General features: G+C 36.0%; 1 protein-coding gene across 1 annotated transcript; it reads right to left on the bottom strand.

Annotated features, from left to right (window-relative positions):
- Positions 1-2,337: 2,337 nt before the first annotated feature.
- Positions 2,338-13,192, bottom strand: LOC127160853 (stonustoxin subunit beta). Its single transcript, XM_051103503.1, has 5 exons — positions 13,052-13,192; positions 12,588-12,733; positions 4,967-5,002; positions 3,273-3,319; positions 2,338-3,192 (listed from the first exon to the last, which is right to left on the bottom strand). The coding sequence occupies exons 1-5, from the start codon at positions 13,190-13,192 to the stop codon at positions 2,630-2,632; spliced, it is 933 nt and encodes a 310-aa protein (XP_050959460.1). The 3' UTR covers positions 2,338-2,629.
- Between the last annotated feature and the right edge of the window lie 8,469 nt (positions 13,193-21,661).

The raw sequence follows: 21,661 nt of genomic DNA, 5'->3' as shown, positions 1-21,661 counted from the left end.
TTATTGTTATTATTATTAATAAATACATACATACTATTTTATGGAGGGCCAAATTACTCAAAATTAAATAATTAAATAAATGTTGAAATATATAAATAAATCGTTATATGCATCATTTAATTATTAAAAGTAAATAAATGTTGAAATATTTAATTAAATATGTATTTATTTATTTAACTTTTTATTTATTTAAATATTTATTTATTTATTAAAATATTAAATTATTTATTTATTCATTTATTTATGTAAATAATTATTTATTCAATTATTTAAATATTTATTTATTTATTTATTTACGCATTTATTTCTGCATTTATTTATTGCCTCCACATTTCATTTTGAGGTTTGCGGTTGTCGCACGTCACTCAACAATAGTGGGTGTCACCTTTCCAGCTCGATTACTTTGGTCTTTCTAGTTCAGGCGCTTTTTCCTGTTTTTCGCATCACAAACTAAAGCTGATCGAGGATGGTACAGTAAAAGATCTGTCGTTGACTCTCGTAGATAAAGTGACATGACATCTGATGCACTGAAGCCATTAGCACACGCCACAATGGCTGTGCAATGATCAGTGGCACAGCCGCTGACACTTCCGGTTTTCACTGACATGTATCAGCAGAGACTGACACTGACACTGACAGTCTTACTGAACATGTGAACATATGCACTTAACTGCACAATGATATTTCACTGATGACGTGTTTCTATCAGATGTAGGATTAGTTAATTGCGGAATTGATATGTATGTATTTGTTTGTGTGACTGTGTCGGTGGATCATGTCAGTGTCGCGGAATGTCACCGGATGTCACGACAACACAAGGAAACACAAGGAATCAATCTCTCATTGAGTTTGATCATTGAGAATACCGCATTCGCATCCGTTATTGTAAACTTTGATCCTGATGTGACACCTACCGGCGTACATGCAATCGATCTCATCAATGGCTTTAATACTTAATATTTTATAGAGTTATGCAATATGAAATGAAACCATCTTATAACAATGTGATTTTTTTATTAAAGTATTTGTCAAAAAAATTCAGGTAAACAAAGGGAGACAAGACAATATTAAACACATGAAGAAGCCGAATTTAACTGCGCGACACAATGAAAATGCTGGACAGAAACCGAAACATGTCATCACTTAAATCCCGTTCTGCGCTGTGTGTGTGTGTGTGTATGTGTTACAGTGTACTCTCCGTTATTCTCCGGTGACAGCGGCAGAGTCAGAGTCAGTCCAGTGCCGCGACACTGACACAATCCACAGGCACAGTCACAGTCACACAAACAAATACATACAAATCAGTGCCGCGATGTAACTACTCCTACATTTGATAGAAACGCGTCATCAGTGAAATATCGTTGTGCAGTTAAGCGCATGTGTTCAGTAAGAGTGTCAGCACATGCCACTCTCTCATGTCAGTGAAAACCGGAAGTGTCAGCGGTTGTGCCACTGATCATTGTGGCTGGTGCTAATGGCTTCAGTGCATCAGATGTCATGTCACTTCATCTGCAAGAGTCAACGACAGATCTTTTACTGTACCATCCTCGATCAGCTATAGTCTGTGGTGCGAAAAACATGAAAAAGGCGCCTGAACTAGAAAGACCAAAGTAATCGAGCTGGAAAGGTGACGCTATTGTTGAGTGACGTGCGACAACCGCAAACCTCAAAATGAAATGTGGAGGCAATAAATAAATGCAGAAAAAAATGTAAATAAATAAATAAATAAATAAAAAGTTAAATAAATAAATACATATTTAAATAAATATTTCAACATTTATTTATGCTTTTAATAATTAAATTATGCATTTAACGATTTATTTATATATTTCAACATTTATTTAATTATTTAATTTTGAGTAATTTGGCCCTCCATACTATTTATGTAAGAGCACAGGAGTAATATTATAACCAGAACATATTTTTATTGATTTGTTATTTGCATTAATTGAATTTGAAATAATTAAAATTAATAAAAAGTGTTGATACAAATATGTCAGCTGAAGTAATGTTTGCATTATATCTATAATATAATACTTGTTCATATCAATTCAAAATAGAAAAAGTAAAAAAGAAAAAAAAAAACAGTAAATAAAAAATGATTTTTGTCTATAAATATACTGTGATTAAAACATGAAACTCAGAAAATATTTGAAAATGTATTCTGACAGTTTATTTCACTTATTAAAAAAAATCTTATAATCATTTATTACAGCTTTACTGTAGTTACAATATTATATTTGATTAAATGCTGTAATTAATGTCATATTTTATAATGTCAGAAACTCATTTCAGTCATTTCAGTTAAAATCTCAAGTTGATTTTTCATTGTTTTATTATTTCTGTACAAAAAATAGAGAAATTAATTACAATTAATTACAATCAATTACATTTTGACTCTTTGTAATAAAATGAATTATTGATTCACAACAATAAAATCACAAATACACACACATTGATGTTACTGTCTATATGGTGATTTCTGACACATTTATTCTGTTATTTGAGTGACAGAAGTTGAGCTGCAGTATTAATGTCATGAAGAGACTCAATAACATCTCACTGTTACTGATTCATCATCAGCTCAAAGCATTATGGGTACAATCTCTCATCAGTCTATTCTGATTCATCAACACAGTTTCACTGATGATCCAAAATCAAGAAAATTAAACCCAAACCCAGGATAGAGCGGCTGAGTGAATGTGGTCTGGACTGTGTGGATGAGGCTCATTGTATCAGAGACGCTGTAGAAGGACAGAGTTCCTGCACTCACATCCACATACACTCCTATTCTACTGATATTATCATCATACACTCCTATTCTACGACTGATGGACTTCACAGGGAGATCAGTCACTATCTTATTGTGTCTGAATGAGTATCTGGAGCGAGAGCAGAACAAACTCCAGGACTGATCATTACATCCAAACCGACACTCATCAGCCCGTCCCTTCCTGCTGATGCTCTTATATGACACTGATATATACACATGTCCACTGCACTCAATCTCCCAGTAACAGCGTCCACACACACTCTCTCTACACAACACCTGAGGATTGAACACATGATCAAATCTGTCTGGATGATCAGGATATGACTGATTCTTGTCCACATTTATCACTTTTCTGTTCCCCTCAGACAGAAAGAGATGTTTGTTTGCTGTGTTTGGATCCAGTGTGAGAAAACAAACCCCTGAACACAAGAACAGACACATTTATAACATACACATTTATAACTTACAGCTGTAAGTGTGTGTGTGTTTATAGACGTACATTTCTTCAGTCCTGTTGTAATCCTGGATTCTCCTCCATGATCCACACTAGAAAACACACACATTCACACAGTCAGTCAACAAACTGTTGCTATGCAGTGGCCAATGTACTCAGTGTGGTTGCTAGGGAGTTGCTATGTAGTTGTCAAGGTACTTGGGTGGTAGCTATGCAGTTGCAAATGTAAATATAATTAAATAAACTGTTGTGAAATATTATTACAATTTAAAATAACTCAGAATGATTTAAAAAATAAATCAGAATTATTTCTGAAGGATCATGTGACTGTGAAGACAATGAAGACTGAAGTAATTGCTGATTAAAAAACAACAACTTTGCATCAGAGGATTTTTAAAGTATTTTAAAATAAAAACGTATTTTATATTGCAAGTATACTTCATTATATTACTGTTTTATCTTTATTTTTGATCAAATAAATGCAGCCTCAATGAGGAACTTTAAAAAAAAAAAAAAAAAAAAAAACATTAGAATGACCCCAAAGTGTATAAAGTGCCTATACACTACCGTTCAAAAGTTTGGGGTCAGTAAGACTTGTAATAGTCTTTAAAGTAGTCTCTTATGCTCATCAAGGCTGCATTTATTTGATTAAAAATATATATATAAAAAAAAACAGTAATATTGCAAAATGTTTTTACAATATAAAATAATGTTTTTTTATTTTAACATACTTTAAAATAGAATTTATTTTTGTGATGAAAAGCTGAATTTTTATCAGCTGTTACTCCAGTCTTAAGTGTCACATGATCCTTCAGAAATCATTCTAATATGCAGATTTATTATTAGAATGATCAATGTTGGATAATATCAACAGTTGTGCTGCCAAATATTTTTTGGAACCTGTGATTTTTTTTTTTTTTTTTTCAGGATTCTTTCATGAATAACAAGTTTAAAAAGTACAGTGTTTATTCAAAATATACATATTTTATAACAATGTAAATTATTTATTATTAACTTTTAATAAACTTTTAATTATTAACTTAATACATCCTTGGTGAATAAAAGTATTAATTTCTTTAAAAAAAAAAAGAAAAAAAAGAAAGAAACAATAAAAATGTACTGACCCCAAACTTTTGAACGGTAGTGTATACACACACACACACACACACATATACATATATATATATATATATATATATATAGTGCTGGCAATTGATTAAAAAAATAGTCACACTTTTTTTTTCTGAAATGTATTGCAATTAATCCAACCCAAAGTTTTTAAATATACTTTTATATTTTATATTTATATAATAATTTTGTATTTAATCTACAAATGAATGTACAAACAGCATATACAGTATCTTTTTAATATTGGTTTAATGGCATCCTTTTTTGTTTGTTTTTAGGTTTTCACCTTTGGCTAAGTGTACGCTGACGTGTACGTCTGTCTGCGTTCACGCTGCCGCCGCCGGGAGTACTGCATGTAACTACAATTAAATTCAATTTCTTACTTTCACTTTTTTAAAAAAATCATGAGGTGAACTTACACCCTACTTGTTGTCAGTCTGCACAAGATCAACATGCTTGTTTGCTTTGCGGCCGCTTTAAATACAAGACCAAGCGTCCGATCGTCAGAGCGTCAACGAATCTTTCTACAGCGTTGTTGGTGGCCAGACCGAATTTTGACTCTCGCCGGCGGCGGTGTGAACACACGGTGTCGCTGCTCTCCGGTAACCTACGTTGTTGTTGTCTGCTGTGTTTCTGTGGGACTTTCTCTGCATGACTACTTGGATTTTGTTGTATTATATCGGTGCGTTGGCTGCTGTCTGTTGTATTTTCTGGGTCTTCTGTAGATCTACTGCTGCACGATTACACCGAGGTCAAGTGAACCGCCATCTGGATTCTGCTGCACGTCTATTAGTGGAATTACGGTACGGAGACACGAAGCGGCCAAAAAGCTGACGAACATCAATATTTCAAAGGATAAAAATTAAATGTGCCCGAAAACAGGGGAAAAGTATTTACAAAACGTATTTATATTGTACATTATAGAAGATACACTTATATTACATTCAAATACATTATACTGTGGAGTTTTCTGGAAAAATAAAGTCTGTTAAATTATAGAACATAATTAACATACAGACCACAGCTGCTACGAAAGGAGCAACTTCATTTACATTAAGGATAGTAAACTTTAACTGTATAAAAGGTTTGAGCTCAGTATGTTCTGTGTTCATTCTGACTCCGTTGAACCCAAGGTACAACATGTACTTTGCCACTGCTATGCTGCAATAAACATCTTCATCAAGATCTTCTACGTCCTCTTCACTTTTTCTTACATTATATAAATATTTGCTCACAAGTGTGTTGGGTTTTTTAATAATATGTGATACTGCAATGTGAGAATAAAGCAGATGTACAGCTATCATACTACTTTGAGTCAACAGAGAATACAAAAAAATCTTTAAATGGCTGAATCAATTAGACATCAAGAATCAGCATGTGAAACTCAACAATGGTGACAATCAGCAAAACAAAAGTTTATGCAGAAATGCATGCTGGGTATCAACATAGTAAAAACTCATTCATGATTCCCTGCATGCATTGCAGTTGATCTGTTTATCTGAATTAGTCTGATGATTGTCACCATTGTTGAGGTTTGTATGTTGAGTGTTGATGTCTAAATCTTTCTGTGTTGCCACAGATTTTTGATACAGAACATTTACATCAGGAATGAAAGATCATCAATATTATTCAGTATTGTTTCTCAACTTTATTGCAGCTTGACACCCATCACAAAAAGTAATCTACTTTAAATTAATTTTAAAACGGCTCTTTTTAATAGCATAAGTGTTTGCATGGAAACACTATTGTAGCACAGAAAAAGAATTGACTCAATGAAAGGCAAGAATCAAGAAAAAAAAAAAAACAATCACTGATCACAGTAATGGTGCTTTGCTGAAATGTCAATTTTTTTTCAACATTAATTGAGGGTGCAAACGTGATATTCATTTAATGCCATTAACACTGACAAATCAACTATGTTCAACATTGATTCAACTGTTTTCACCTGCTCTCTTGCTATCTGGACCCAATCTCAGCCTTCAGTAAACCACATAGAATCCAGAACCCTAAAAACTGTACAATTGCTATACTGTACAATGCCACATACATTCACATGAGTGTTAATTCAGCAGTAGAGTTACACTCATGGTACACTGCACTTATTCACAATCAAAAAAGTAAGTTTTTGCTTTAAAGTTTTGCCGGTTAAACATTTCAAATGTGCGCTGTTCTGATGTGGGCTTTCTGTTGCGTGTACACCAAATAGCGCCTAATTACTGAACTAAGTTATGTATGTCAAAACACACAAATGTTTACATATGAACACAGTTGCTTATGTCTAATGTGAAAACAATTGAGAGAAAAACAGAATGTGTGCCTGTATCTGATCTGCGATATGGCAAAAATATCATATCATGATTTTTTTCAGAAATATCATGATTCACGATTTTATCACGATTCTATGTCTTGTTGGTTTTACTATTTTGCAAGTTGTCTGAGCAGTACAGCTAAAATAACAGAACAGGTAGTAATAGCAGAAGTGCTTTGATAAATTATGTAGAATGAACTGTTATTTTTACTGAAAATCTTACTTTAAAACAGCGGTTCTCAAATTTTTTATACCAAGTACCACCTCAGAAAATATTTCTCTCCAAGTAACATTACCACCATAATGACCAACATTAAAATACAGTTGCATAGTATGCCTAACTATTCAGCTTCAGCTCTTCCCAGTTAAAAAATTAGGCAGTTTTAATGCAAAATTTGATTACTTCGGGAGCTCTAGGGGAAAAAAAATGATATCTATGGACTTAGATTATCGGGAGTTGAGAGATTGTTGTGAGCTGCGGTTTGTCTTTGTTCAACAGACAAATCTAGAATGTAATATAATTTTGCCTCTTTTTTTTTTTCCTCCTCTTTGCCTCCTCCCTCTTCCCATCTCATTTTCCAGTTACAGACAGAGGATACATATATACAGTTGTCAAATAAAAAATGTCAGATATGGACAACAAAGTGAAAAGTACTAGAGGGTCAGCAGTATGCTTTGTTAGCTGGAATGTTAGAGGGTTAAATGGACCTGTAAAAAGAACTCGCATATTTGCGCATATGAGGAAACTGAAAACAGAAATAGCCTTTATACAGGAAACACACCTGCGTATCGAAGATCATAACCGACTCAGAATTTTGATTCGGATCAAAATTTATTTCATGGATTCACCTGCTTTATCATCAGCCAAAGGCAGCAGTAGTCACAAATAAGATAATATCAGAATATTTTTCCTTATCTAGAGGTACGTGACAAGGATGCCCTCTAAGCCCATTACTATTTATTTTGGCTATAGAACCATTATCATCAGTACTTAGGTCATCACAGTCTATTAGTGGTATTAAAAGAATGGATGTCGAATATAGTCTCGCTTTATGCAGACGATTTATTATTGTATATAACTGACCCACTATCATGTGTCTCTGAAGTTGTGAAAATATTAAAAGAGTATGGGAACTTTTCAGGTTACAAATTAAACTTCTCTAAAAGTATATGCTTCCCTATAAATCATGTGGCAGATCAGATTACAAATAGAGACTTGCCTTTTTGCATATCAAAATCAGGATTTAAATACTTGGGAATAAATATTACTCGTACATACACTGGTCTGTTTAAAGCAAATTATAGTCCCATAATTAAAAAACTTGAATCAGATTTTCAACGGTGGAGTGTTAAGATATTTGTCTTTAGCTGGTAAAATTAATTGTGTTAAAATGAACGTGTTACAGAGATTATTATATTTGTTTCAGAGTCTTCCAATTTTCTTGCCAAAATCCTTCTTTCAGTCAACCATTAGGCTGCTGTCTTCCTTTTTATGGGGGGGCAAAAAGCCAAGGATACGTAGAGAGTTTCTTGAAAGACCTAAAAAAGACTGTGGACTGGCTCTCCCAAATTTGTTAAATTATTATTGGCCAGCAAATTTGCAAAAAGTTATTTATTGGTTTCAGTCTCCACATACAGAATGGTGTGAAGTGGAGGCAAAATCTTGCAAATCAACATCACTGGCAGTGTTGATTACAATGAAGTCACCATTCTCACCCTCGCAGTTTTCCTCAAATCCAGTTGTAATTTCAACTCTCAAAATATATAATCAATTTAGACAAGCATTTCAACTCACAGGCTTTTCCCTGGAAAATATGGATATGTAATAATCATCTTTTCCCAGCTGCCAAGCTAGATGCTATTTATAAGCAATGGCAGCACCTTGGTTTAGCTAAATGTAGTGACTTTTTTATTGATAATATTTTTGCTAATTACAACGATCTGATACAAAAATTTAATCTTCAAAAGTCTGACTTTTTTCGATTTCTTCAGGTTCGTCACTTTATTCAGGCCCATTGCTCTGAGTTTCCTCAAATGCCCTCTGAATCAGGACTGGACCTGGTCCTTAAGGCCCCTATACACCTCAAGGGCCTAATTTCCAGAATATATAACCTTATTATGACACTTAAAAATATATCAATTGATAAGATCAAAACGGAATGGATAGGAGAGTTAGGAATTGACATATCCAGGGACACTTGGGATAAATCTGTTGACAGAATAAATAGGACTTCTTCTTGTGCACGACTTAGTTTAATTCAGATGAAAGTTTTCTACCGTATTCATTATAGTAAAACCACACTGGCTAAAATATACTCAAATACGGATAAAACATGGGATCGTAGCAATGCAAGCAAGGCTGATCTAACCCATATGTTCTGGTCATGTTCTAAACTGAGACAATTTTGGCTTTCAATATTTGACATTTTAAACTCTGCATTTAATTTAAGAATTCACCCTAACCCAATAATGGCTCTGTTTGGTGTCACAAGGGACGACATTCATATAACTAAAGAAAAAGAAAATGCCCTGGCATTTGCAATATTAATAGCTAGAATAAGAATTCTTTTAGAATGGAAATCACCAATGACACCTAAACTGTCACTATGGCTTAATGATATAATGTCATTTCTAAAAACTGAAAAAATAAAATATTTTCTCAAAGGGTCAACTAGAACATTTTACAAAACATGGGATCCTTTAATAATTTATATCGAGAAGAATGTACTCCTCCAACTTTGAGCCCTCATCTTTGTCCCCAAAACAGTTTTGTATCATTTTTGTTTGTTTGTTTGTTTTTTGTTTTGTTTTTTGTTTTTTTGTTTTGTTCAGTTTTCTGTTGGATTTGATTCTGTGGGTAAAAAATGAAAAATGAATGCCTTTGACAGTGTTTCTAATACTGAATGCTTTCAATGTACCTTGTTCTGATAAAAATATAATAATAAAAAATGAGGCAGTTTTATTAATAAGAATATTTTTTTGTTGTCAGCCACTTTAGCAGTTTGAATATTAACTGCACTGAGCTTACAAACAAATAAATAAAAATAAAACTTAAATAATGTAAATGTTAATATTAAATATTAAATAAAAATAAAATACTGTACTTACATGTACAACAATAAATAAACAAAAACTTGACTCAAATAAAGATTACACTAAAATGTATTTCACCAGTTTTACAGACAAGGCCTAAGCCTATTCCCAGACTAAATTGCAAGTCTTAGCCGTTTCAACTGAAAAAACCTGCACTGATTGATCCTGAAATACTGTACGTTAGTGGCCTTGTTTCATCTCAAGATGCACACCAGTAATAGCTTTTATAAGGCACATTTATAAAAATTACTTTAATGTCCTAATTGAACGATGGTCTAATCCTGGCTTAATCTAAGCCCTGTCTGTGAAACCAGCCCATTGTGTTTTAACATTTATTTAACCACTGCTTTAAAATATATGTGATAACAGATAATTTGATGTGGATGAAGCTGTGTTCATTTTGAAGTTTGTGAGATTACGATTAACTGAGATGATTGACTTATGCATTGAGAGTAAAAATTCAGCATGGTTGGCTAGACAGTATATAACGACTTAATTGAGAAATTGTCCAGCAGCACCCTATAACAATGTGTCTCCATTTCAGATTTCCACCAGAGAAATAGGACTCTAAATAGTAGGATAAGTCTCTTTGTTTTTTTTTGTTTTGTTTTGTTTTTTTTAATTTAGTTGAGTAATTCAAACTATTTGAATGCGGCTTTGTATAATTAAATATTGATAATAATGAGTGTCTGATAAAATTACAGTTAGTGCTGTTCAAAACGTGCTGTTTGTTAGGGCTGATTATGGGTTGCAGCTTTTCTGAAGTTCACACTAAGCATCCTTAACAGTAGACCTGTCTTGACATAGTCATCTAGCAGTAGAGATCGACCGATATATCGTTTTACCAATATTTTTCACAATATTTAAGCATTTTACCATAATCGGTTATCGGTTTTGTAGTATCGGGTTCACGATAAATGCCGCCATCTTGTGGGTGTTTTGAGAATTGCGCGCATGCAGCACGCCTGAGGGGAGACCAGACAACAACAGCGTGAAAGGTAAAGCATAAACTACTTTCTTGCTTTGCTGTAATTAGTCAACTTTATTTAATATAACAGCCATTAATGCTCATGTTAGATGTGATACATAAATGTCTGATATGTAACTAGTTTATGCAGCTTGGCTCTAAGAAATAGAGACAAACTTACAGTCACGTAAATTAATTCAAGTCCTGTCCCAATAAACATAACTTTGCCTGAATTAAATAATATACAGCCATGAATGAGCACATGTTGGAAATGAAAGCGCTGAATTTAATTCTCTCTCTGTTGTATGTTCATTAGTCTTATGAAGTCACATATAAGCTTAAACCGTCATAAGAAATAGCTCCAACTCACTTATTTAATAATCCTTGCAAAAAATGACCAGTCCGGATCAGCAAATTTTTTTTATTAATAAATAATTAAAAAATCCCCTCGACACATTCACGGTAATAACTACGTTTGCAGCTGCTTTGCAGCAAGCTTTAGCCTATTACCTGCACTTGAACGCGGATCTCTTCCCGCTGCGTTGAAGGCGCTCGCTGCTGCTGCTGCTGATAGAGACACTTAACGTCTTCTGAGCCGGTCTCAAAAGTGAAAGCGGAAGTGAAGTTTTGTGTTGTTTCCACCAGCGCGGTAATTTTTCATCACCATAAATTGTGGATGTCAAAAGTATAAAAATAAGAAAAAGCATAAAACAGACCCGAAGCACAGCCCGCGTCTGAGCTATGACGTGAATATTGGCCCGAAGCCCAGCCCTATAGGGACTTAAAAAAGTCGGAGCCCGAAATGCAGGTTACGTTCACTCACGGGTTGATGCTCTGACAGCTACGGCATGTAACTGTTCACAAGATTCACTTGTTTAAAACACCCTCAATTATATTAACATTTACTATATAACCATTATTTTTCTAATACACTTCTAAATATGTAAAAATACATATTTAACAGGTTCTAAATAGGCATTTCAGAATAGAACGACAAAAACAATAGTAGTAATTCTGATGTAACATACCAGTTGAGAAATACAACAAAATCCATGTGTACAAACTGCCACGGGGTTTCTGGCCAGTCCCACGGGTGTAATGGGGACAACTGAGGTTCATTCCTCACCTTGGCTTCAAGTTGGTGGTGTCTTTGGGGACATGTCCATCTTTTACCATTTCCATGACTTCAGAGAGAATTGGATCTGTCCGTGTGCATCTTCTCACCTGTGTTGATGTCACTGGAGCCATCTTGACTTGTTCAAAACAGAAAATGTCTTTCTGCTTGCTCTCAAGACATGTCACAGGTAACGGTAGGCTTGATAGACCATCTGCATTCGCATGCAACTCAGCCTTCCGATATCTTATCTCATATGTGTGTGCTGATAACAGCAAAACCCATCTCTGCATTCGGCTTGCTGCCAGAGAGGGGATCCCGGTGTGTGGCCCAAGAATGGTGGTTAAAGGCCGGTGATCAGTGAGCAGTATGAATGACCTGCCATACAAATATTGGTGAAATTTCTGAACACCAAAAATGATTCCCAAAGCTTCTCGCTCGATCTGGGCATACTTGCTTTCTGATTTGTTCAAGGTGCGTGAGGCAGGCTAACTGCAGAGGAAGATTTGGATTAAAATGAGTCAACACCCCTGACTTCACAAGAGCTTTCTTGGCTTCTTGAAAAGTGGTCTCACACTGCTGTGTCCATTCCCATGACTGGTTACTACATAGAAGTTGGTGCAGTGGTCTCAGCAGTGTGGCTAAGCCACTGATGAATCGTCCATAGTAATTCAGAAGACCTATGAATGACCGGAGCTGGCTGGTGTTCTGTGGGACTGGAGCCTCTAGTACAGCTCTTACTTTACTTACTTCACTCTTAAGCCATATTGCTTCAGACGCTGGAGTGTGCTATCCAGATTACTCAGATGCTCTGCCTCTGTTTTCCCTGTTACCAAAATGTCATCTAAGTAGCACTGCACCCCTGCTAGGCCACTTAACACCTGGTCCATGGCCCACTGAAAAAAAGAGAAGGGGCCAAGGTGACACCGAAAGGAAGACGCTGTTATCTAAAAAGTCCCTTATGTGTGACAATTGTCAGTAACTCTTTAGAGGTTTCATCGACTTTCATTTGTAAGTAGGCTTGACTCAAATAAATTTTGCTGAAACGCTGCCATCCTTGCTAGGCCAGCAAATAGATCATCAATGAGGGGAAGTGGATACTGGTCAGCAGACAAAACTGGGTTCACAGTGACTTTGAAGTCACCACAAATCCAAATGGACCCATCCTTTTTAAGCACGGGTACAATAGGTGTAGCCCAATCACTGTTACTCACTGGTACGATGACTCCTCTGGTTACCAGCTCTTTCAGGGCTGTCTCAACTTTCGCTCTGATAGCATATGGCACCGAACGGACTTTGCAACACTTGGGCTTACTACCAGGCTTGATGTCAAGTTTGGCTGTAATATCTTTCATCGTACCCAGTTCATCCTTGAATACCTCAGCATGTTTTTCCAGAACAACACTGAGCCCAGTGTTTTCTTTTTTTTTTTTGTTCAAAGTTTTTTTATTAGTTTTCGCAGTGTATAACACATACATAGAAAATCCAAGCATAAAAGTACAGAAACAAACACAAAAATACAAAGTTACCAAACTAAGGTCAAACATCCCAACTCCCCAGTCGCCAGACATATATATACAATGCATACATACAGAAGTCCAAAAAGAGATGGAAGCAAACGGTGTAATATAAGCCTAGTGTAGCATATCCTAATGAAGATTCCCCTTTCTGTTACCTTTTCTTTGTCACATTACCGCCTTGGCTGCATCCATATCTGTTATGACAGTTAAGAAAGGCTGCCAGATATTATAAAACTTCTCAGTAGACCCTTTGATGGTATGTCTAATTTTTTCCAGCTTAAGTTGACCCATGCTCTCTCTTATCCAGTGGGTATGTGTCGGTGGAGTAGGGTCCTTCCATTTAAAGAGTATCAGCCTCCTAGCTAGGAGAGATCCGAAGGCCAGTACAGTGTTCATCCTTTTGTTAATAATTATGTTTTCTGGGGCCACACCAAACAATGCAATAAATGGAGATGGTTCTATTCTCTCTCCAAACGTCTTGGAGAAGGTCTCAAAGATATTAACCCAATATGTGTAACGCTTCAGGCATGTCCAAAACATGTGCAGCAGGGTGGCAGGATCCTGTCTGCATCGATCACATGTGGGGTCTATATCAGGCTTAATTTTAGAGAGTCGGGTTTTGGACCAATGCAAGCGATGAACAATTTTAAACTGTATCACAGCATGTTTAAGACAGATGGATGACGAAAAAATTCCTTTTATTATATTGTTCCAAATTTCTTCTGAAATAGGTTCCTCCAAATCTGTTTCTCATTTATTTTTAAGCAGATCAAGTGACTCTAGATTATGCATATTAAGTTATTCATATATCCTACTTACAGTTTGTTTTCCGACTGATTTATATTCAAAAATTGAGTCTAATAGAGAAGTAGGAGGGCATGATGGAAATCAATTAGAGTTCAACGCTACAAAGCTCCGAAGCTGCAGATATCTATAAAAATGTGAATTAGGGATGTCATATTTCTGTACCAACTGCTCAAAGCTAACAAAATTCCCCTCGATATAAAGATCAGATAATGAAACCACACCCTTTTTAGCCCAAACATCAAAAGCTTCATCCATCATTGATGGGGTAAACATGAAGTTCTTTGCAACTGGAGCAGCCTGTAATAGATCTTTAAGTGCAAAGGACCGTCTGATTTGGTTCCAGATCTTAACTGAGTGTATAACTATTGGGTTTGAGGTTAAGCTAGATATGGGCTGTGTAAATGGTAGTTTAGAACACAATAAAGCTGTTAGCGAGGTAGGTCTAACTGCCGCCGCCTCTAATGCGGGCCATGCATAGGATGAGTCATCCTCAGTTACCCAGTAGAGCATTGGTCTTATGTTGGCTGCCCAATAGTACTACATGAAATTCGGGAGTGCCATCCCTCCCATTGAACGCGGTCTCTGTAATATACTTCTTTTGATTCTTGGCGGTTTTTTATTCCATATGAATGATGATATTTGATTATTCAGTTTAGAAAAGAAAGATTTTGTTAGAAAAAATGGAAGGCACTGAAAAATATATAAAAACTTTGGCAGTATAGTCATCTTTACTGTATTAATTTACTTTTTTGAACATTAATTTTATATCCAGATATTTTACTAAATTCGGTAAGTAAATTCAACAATTTAGGAAGACTTGAGCAGGGTTTGATAGGTACAGCAGCATGTCATTGTCTATACGGGAGTAGGTATTATGAACCGGGGAAAAAAATGAATATTCTTTTGAGGTAGGATTATGAAACCGCCATAAGTCAGCCACTCCATAGTTTTTAAGAAAGAGTTTAATCGAGCGAGCCGACCTGGACAGTGATACCCTTTTGGGCGAACTACGATCTAAAACAGGGGTGAGTACACAATTTGTATCGCCACCAAGAATAAGGTGGTGTGATGTCAGATTTGGTAAAAGAGAAAAAAAAATTGAAAAAAATGCAGGATTATCCCAGTTTGGTGCATAAATGTTGGCCAAGATAACTGGAAACGAGAACAGCTGTCCCACAACAACAACATAACGCCCGAATGGATCAATTTCTGTTTTAGTCATTGTAAATGGTATATTTTTTATTAATAAGTATGGCTGCCCCTCTAGACTTTGAGTTAAAATTAGAGTGATATATCTGTCCCGACCAACTACTTCTAAGTCAAGAAAGATCCATAGTGCGCAAATGGGTCTCCTGAAGGTAGGCAATATCCACATTATGTTGCTTTAAATGCGCAAATACCTTTTTGCGTTTCACTGGATGATTAAGCGATTTAACATTCCAAGTCATGAAATTGACTTGGCAGCCCTCCATTCTTCTAGCATTATTAGTATCAGTCATATTATGGGGATATAATTGGATACATGAAAATTAGGAATGCTACAGTGTAATAAAGAACGCAAGATACAGTGGGCATCTGTCAAAATAAGTCTGGCACTTGAGCTAACCCCACCCACCCCTTTATCACCAACAAGAACAGGGTGAACCCAATATCCTTCCAAAACAAATCCACACATCAAGTGTTTGTGTGTGTCGGGAATGCTATAAGATCAGCAAAAAAACAAACAACAACACAACCCCCCCCAGGCTCTCGTCAAACCCCTCAATCAAAGACCATTTAAGCAGCGTGCACTGTTATTAAATTAGATTCCACTTTGAACAGTGCCATAAGTAACACGAACATTAACATCTTTCAGTGAAAGAATTCACGGATGCGAAGGAATCCACCGCAGCCTAGCCACCGACCCGGTGGAACTTGACCCATCCGTCTCAGCTACTCCAAGTATAATAATGTTACACCGTCTCATCCTTCCCTCCAGGTCTTCGCATTTTCCTTTCAGCGCCGTCACCTCTGCTTTCAAGTCTGTTACCACAGTCTGTAGACTATTTACTTCGTCTGACCATGTTGACAGTCCACTTTCCACCTCTTTGATCGTGGTTTTCATTTGATCTATTTCGGAGTGAATCGCCGCTGTATTGTTTATAATTTTGGCCTTAACCGCCTGCATTTCGTTTTTAAGGTAGTTGAAATCGTCAGCAAGTGCATTTTTCAACTCAGATTTAATCACCTCCGAAATGTCCGTTCTTAGGGAGCGAAGTATCTCTGCTTTCAAATCTGCCGCGTCCATCTTTTCTGGGCTGTCTGGGCTGTTCAGCACTATCTTGGTGGGCTTTAAGCAGACATGTCTAAATGTTTTGCGGTACACAGTATCTGACACAATGGAGACAGCAGCACCCGTGTCTATCTCCATGTGCACCGACTCTCCCTCTATGACAGGTGTCACCCAATAGCCTTTGGAGTCTCGTTCCATGGCTAGAATTTTTAATGGAACTTCCTACAAAGAGGAGTCGGTGTCGTCTGCATACTCCTTGCAATTTGACTGCACTTTATGCACACTCTTCTTTTTCTTTAATGTGCAAGGAACTGTTAAATTTCTGTTTTGCACTCTTTTGTTTTCCTCTGCAACCACGTTCCACGAGGCCTTTCTTTCCACAACTGCGACACACCAAATCTTTACACCATCACTCCGATGCAAGATGTCCAATTTGGCCACATCTATAACATGTTGCATTTTTAGGAGCTTTGCCAGGTGAATTCTGGAATGTATTCATGTCAGTTGCCAATTTATGCACTTTATCTGAGCTACTGAATTGCTGTGCTTCTTAAGCAGCAAGTTCCATGCTTACACTTATTTCAGTGGCTTTCTGCAAAGTGAGATTACTTTCACTTAACAGCCTCTTTTGAATGGCTTCGCTTCTTAATCCACATACGAGCCTGTCCCTAATAGTATCATTCAAAACATCACCGAATTCACAGTGTTCTGACAATTTCTTCAGTGCCGCAACAAACATAGTCACAGTTTCTCCCTCTTCTTGGTTTCTCTTGTGAAACTGAAATCTTTCCGCTATAACTAACGGTTTAGGTGAAAAGTGTGTGCTCAACACCGCCACAAATTCCGCGTAAGTTTTCTCACCTGGCTTTGCGGGCTGTATGAGACTGCGCAGCAAAGTGAAAGTCCTAGCACCCATCACACTGAGGAAGGTAGGCACGATCTTTGCATCCTCAATAGCGTTCGCCTGAAGGAAATATTCAAATCGCTCTGTGTATGAGCTCCATTGTTCCTCATTTTTGTCAAATTGTCCAATGTTTCCAATGACGCTAGCCATCTCGTATTCCCTTATCAATTCACAAGCCCCAACGTCGGTTTGCGTTCAGTTCTTCACTAACAGTAAATTTGGCTGTTCACACACGTAGAGTTTCTTTCAAAAAAAAAATCCTCATCGAATTTTGGGTTTTCATGAGCTGTATGCCAAAATCATCAATATTAAAACAATAAAAGGCTTGAAACTACTTCAGTTGTGTGTAATGAATCTAAAATATATGAAAGTCTAATGTTTATCAGTACATTACAGAAAATAATGAACTTTATCACAATATGCTAATTTTTTTAAAAGGACCTGTATATATATAATTTATATATACACTACCGTTCAAAAGTTTGGGGTCAGTACATTTTTATTGTTTCTTTTTTTTTTTTTTTTTAAAGAAATTAATACTTTTATTCACCAAGGATGTATTAAGTTAATAATTAAAAGTTTATTAAAAGTTAATAATAAATAATAAATAATTTACATTGTTATAAAATATTTATATTTTGAATAAACACTGTACTTTTTAAACTTGTTATTCATGAAAGAATCCTGAAAAAAATCACAGGTTCCAAAAAATATTTGGCAGCACAACTGTTGATATTATCCAACACTGATCATTCTAATAATAAATCCGCATATTAGAATGATTTCTGAAGGATCATGTGACACTTAAGACTGGAGTAACAGCTGATAAAAATTCAGCTTTTCATCACAGGAATAAATTCTATTTTAAAGTATGTTAAAATAAAAAACATTATTTTATATTGTAAAAACATTTTGCAATATTACTGTTTTTTTTTCTATATTTTTAATCAAATAAATGCAGCCTTGATGAGCATAAGAGACTTCTTTAAAGACTATTACAAGTCTTACTGACCCCAAACTTTTGAACGGTAGTATATATATATATATATATATATATATATATATATATTTAGCCCAGGAAATAATATTAAGGTAGCATATTCATGTAGAATGATTTCTCCTGGCTGTTTCATAATTGGTAACCTGTGTAATGCTTAACTTATTTTTATTTATTTTTTCTTCCTTTTACATTCGCAGATATTATTTTACATAGTGTTATTTATTTGTTTGTTTGTTTGTTATATACCATTAATATAATGTTTGTCTTCTTTCTCTTTTGAGTACTGATTTCCATCTGGTCTTAAGTGCAAAGTTTAGCTCCAGCCCCAATCATGTACAGCTGATCAAGGTCTTCAGGATTACCACAGACTTCCAAGCAGGCGTGTGGACGGGATGGAGCTGAACTCTGTCGGATGTTGGTCCTTCAGGAAGGTAGTCAAAACCTTAATACTTTTTAAGTTGTATTGTTATATTTCATAGAGGTGCTCCGATCAGGATTTTTGAGGCCGATCACCAATCGCCGATCACAGGAAGCTGTATCTGCCGGTCCGATCAACGATACCAATCTTTTTAAAGCCTCCTATTAATCATGTAGAATTATTTATAGAGATACTCCAGTCAGGATTTTTAGACACTTATTCAGGGCCTGATGTTTGTTTTTGTTTTTTTGAGAGAGGGGAGTTTTTTTTAATTTGAGGGGTGGAGGGCAGCATTTTTAAGACTTTTTTAAAAAATATATATATATTTATTTATCTTACATAAATGTTTGATCATGCAGTGCGTTTTTGTTTTTAGAATTGTGCAATTATTCCACAATAGCTTACACACAGCACAAGTCTGATTTCCACAAACACATTTATCCATTATTTTGATTTCGAATCCAAACATTGTTATTGGAAATACTTTTTCAGTATATTTACTGCAAAAAATGCGGTAATTCTGCGTGTGCAGCACAGACTCCGTGCGGAAACAATCTGCAGACTACTGCAGACGCACAGCTCCTGGAACGCACTACTAGACCGCAACCGTGTGCAGCTTGAACACTTTAATCCGTTAGCATGATCATGGGAAAAAAAATAGGCACTGCAAAAGGAGGTGTGTGAACGTGGCGTTATGTGTTTACGCTTCGAGTGTGCATGAGCGCCCAGTCTCCAGGAGAGCGTGCGAGCGCTGAATGGTTAAACACTGGAAAGAATTAAAAAGAAATGCAGTTTACAAAGCGATGATGTCACACTGATTCTATTGTGCAAGTAACAATTCCTGTGTCAACTATGCAGCTCGCTTACAGTCAGACACGATGTGGTGGTGATTGGAAATCATTTGCGCACTTTTGAGAGAGAAAGAGAGAGAGCGTGCGGTCATTCACTCATGCTGTTTGTGAAATTACGTCTCACATAAGGTTTTCAAATGACTGTATAAGTTATTAAATGAAGAAATGAAATGCCCCTCACCTTCAGCATTATAATTGTTTTACCCACGCCGTAAAGCGCCTGAGACGGTGCCGCTGCATGTCGTACCAAACCTCTCACAGCAGGCGCGTCATCAGCTTTAGATCGGCCTTTTTAGAGACTGCCGATCAAACATCCCCAAGCGATTATCGGCCGATAATGATCGGTAGCCGATCAATCGGAGCACTCCTAATATTTCACAAATATTTTTTTCTTCTCTCTCTCTCTTTTTCTCCCTTTGGCTTGTCAACTTCAGCTAAACCAAGAGCCACCAGGTCGCTGCATCTTTTGTAATGTAAGTGCATTTAAGTTTATTTAAAGCTGCATCAAGTTAAAGTCATTAGTAATTTCTTACAGTGCACCTTCCTCCAAAAATGTAAGTTCTGTCATCATTTACTCACTCTGTTGTTGTTTAAAAAAAAAAAAAAGATTTAGAAGAACATTTCAACTGTTTTTGTCATTGTTCATGCCATTGACTTTCGTAGTATTGACAAAAAACACTGAGACAATGTTGTATTATTTAGGTTTATATATATATATATATATATATATATATATATTTATACATTTTAATTGTTCTTTTCTTTCTCACTTAGATGATGGAACAAAAAGTAGGCTGGCCACAGCATCTGAAATGGAAACATCTATTAAAATGCCTCTGCAGTATAAGACACTTGGGATTGTGGAAGGAGCAGAAGAACAGCGATCAGGCAGAGTTCTACTGTTGCCCCTTAGGGAACTGATTTATGATCTACTTAACATTCTGATTTAGTAATAATTGATCATTGCTCTGTCCTATAAAATTATTTAATACATTCAACTGTTCAATAGTTTGGGGTCAGTATTTTATTTATTTATTTTTTTTTAAATCTAAGAAATACATTTTTACGTTTGAAATGTTTAAGAAATTATTTTTATTCAGCAAGGATGCGTTAAGTTGATAAAAACTTTTACATTGTTGCACAAAAATCCTATTTCAAATAAATGCTGCTCTTTTAAAAGCATTATTTAAAGGATCCTGAAAAAATATATCATGGTTTCCTCAAAAATATGAAGCAGCACAACACTTTTTAAGACTGCTGAAGATAAGAAATGTAGTGTTGTTAAGCATAAGTGAGCTCTTTCAAAAACACTGACAAATCTTACCGACCCTAAACTTTTAAACAGTAGTGTTTTCTGCTTTTTTAAATTTTTTTTACGTGGCTGTGAATAAATGAAAGTATTTGAAATTTATGACTCTTAATTTATTGCTTCTACTTTCAGCGTGCAGTTATTCTGCATATGCATTAATAGTAATATTGTGGCATTTTGCAGGTACAAAGTAAAAGCAAACTAATTTTGTTATTTGTTAAGGCCACAATGGCCATTCACAGGTGCCCCCACCCTGCCTACAGCATGCCCACATTTTCCCCACTGTGCCCACACCCAGCCCACAGAATGCCCACACTATCCCCACTGTGCCCACACCCAACCCACAGCATGCCCACACTTTATGGGCCCACAATCGGCCCAATTGGGGGCCCACTCTGCTTTGTGTGGGCCAGCCCACACTAAACCCTCACTTTTGGGCTGTCCCACTCGGGCCCCACACGGGCCCCATAGTGTGGGGCCCACACGTGCCCCGCATTTTATGCCAGTATTGGGGCCCACAGCGGGCTGTTTGCTGGGTGTTCACTGGAACAGCACCATGTGACATTATGATAAGAAAAAGAGAGCAGAGCATAAAGAAACACTGATACGCAATAAATAGCAATTGTGAAAGTTTCCACAAATCGAGTTTGACTTAAAAACAATGTTTTTGTATTCGAGCAGTCTGCGTGTTTAATGGTAAAACACGTTAAACATGAAGAGCGCCTATTTTTCATAGCGGACTT

The sequence above is a fragment of the Labeo rohita genome, unplaced genomic scaffold (genome assembly GCF_022985175.1).
Source record: "Labeo rohita strain BAU-BD-2019 unplaced genomic scaffold, IGBB_LRoh.1.0 scaffold_474, whole genome shotgun sequence".
NCBI classification, from domain to species: Eukaryota; Metazoa; Chordata; class Actinopteri; order Cypriniformes; family Cyprinidae; genus Labeo; species Labeo rohita.
The sequence above is the reverse complement of the archived record's forward strand: the minus strand, read 5'-3'. Positions and strand labels throughout refer to the sequence as shown.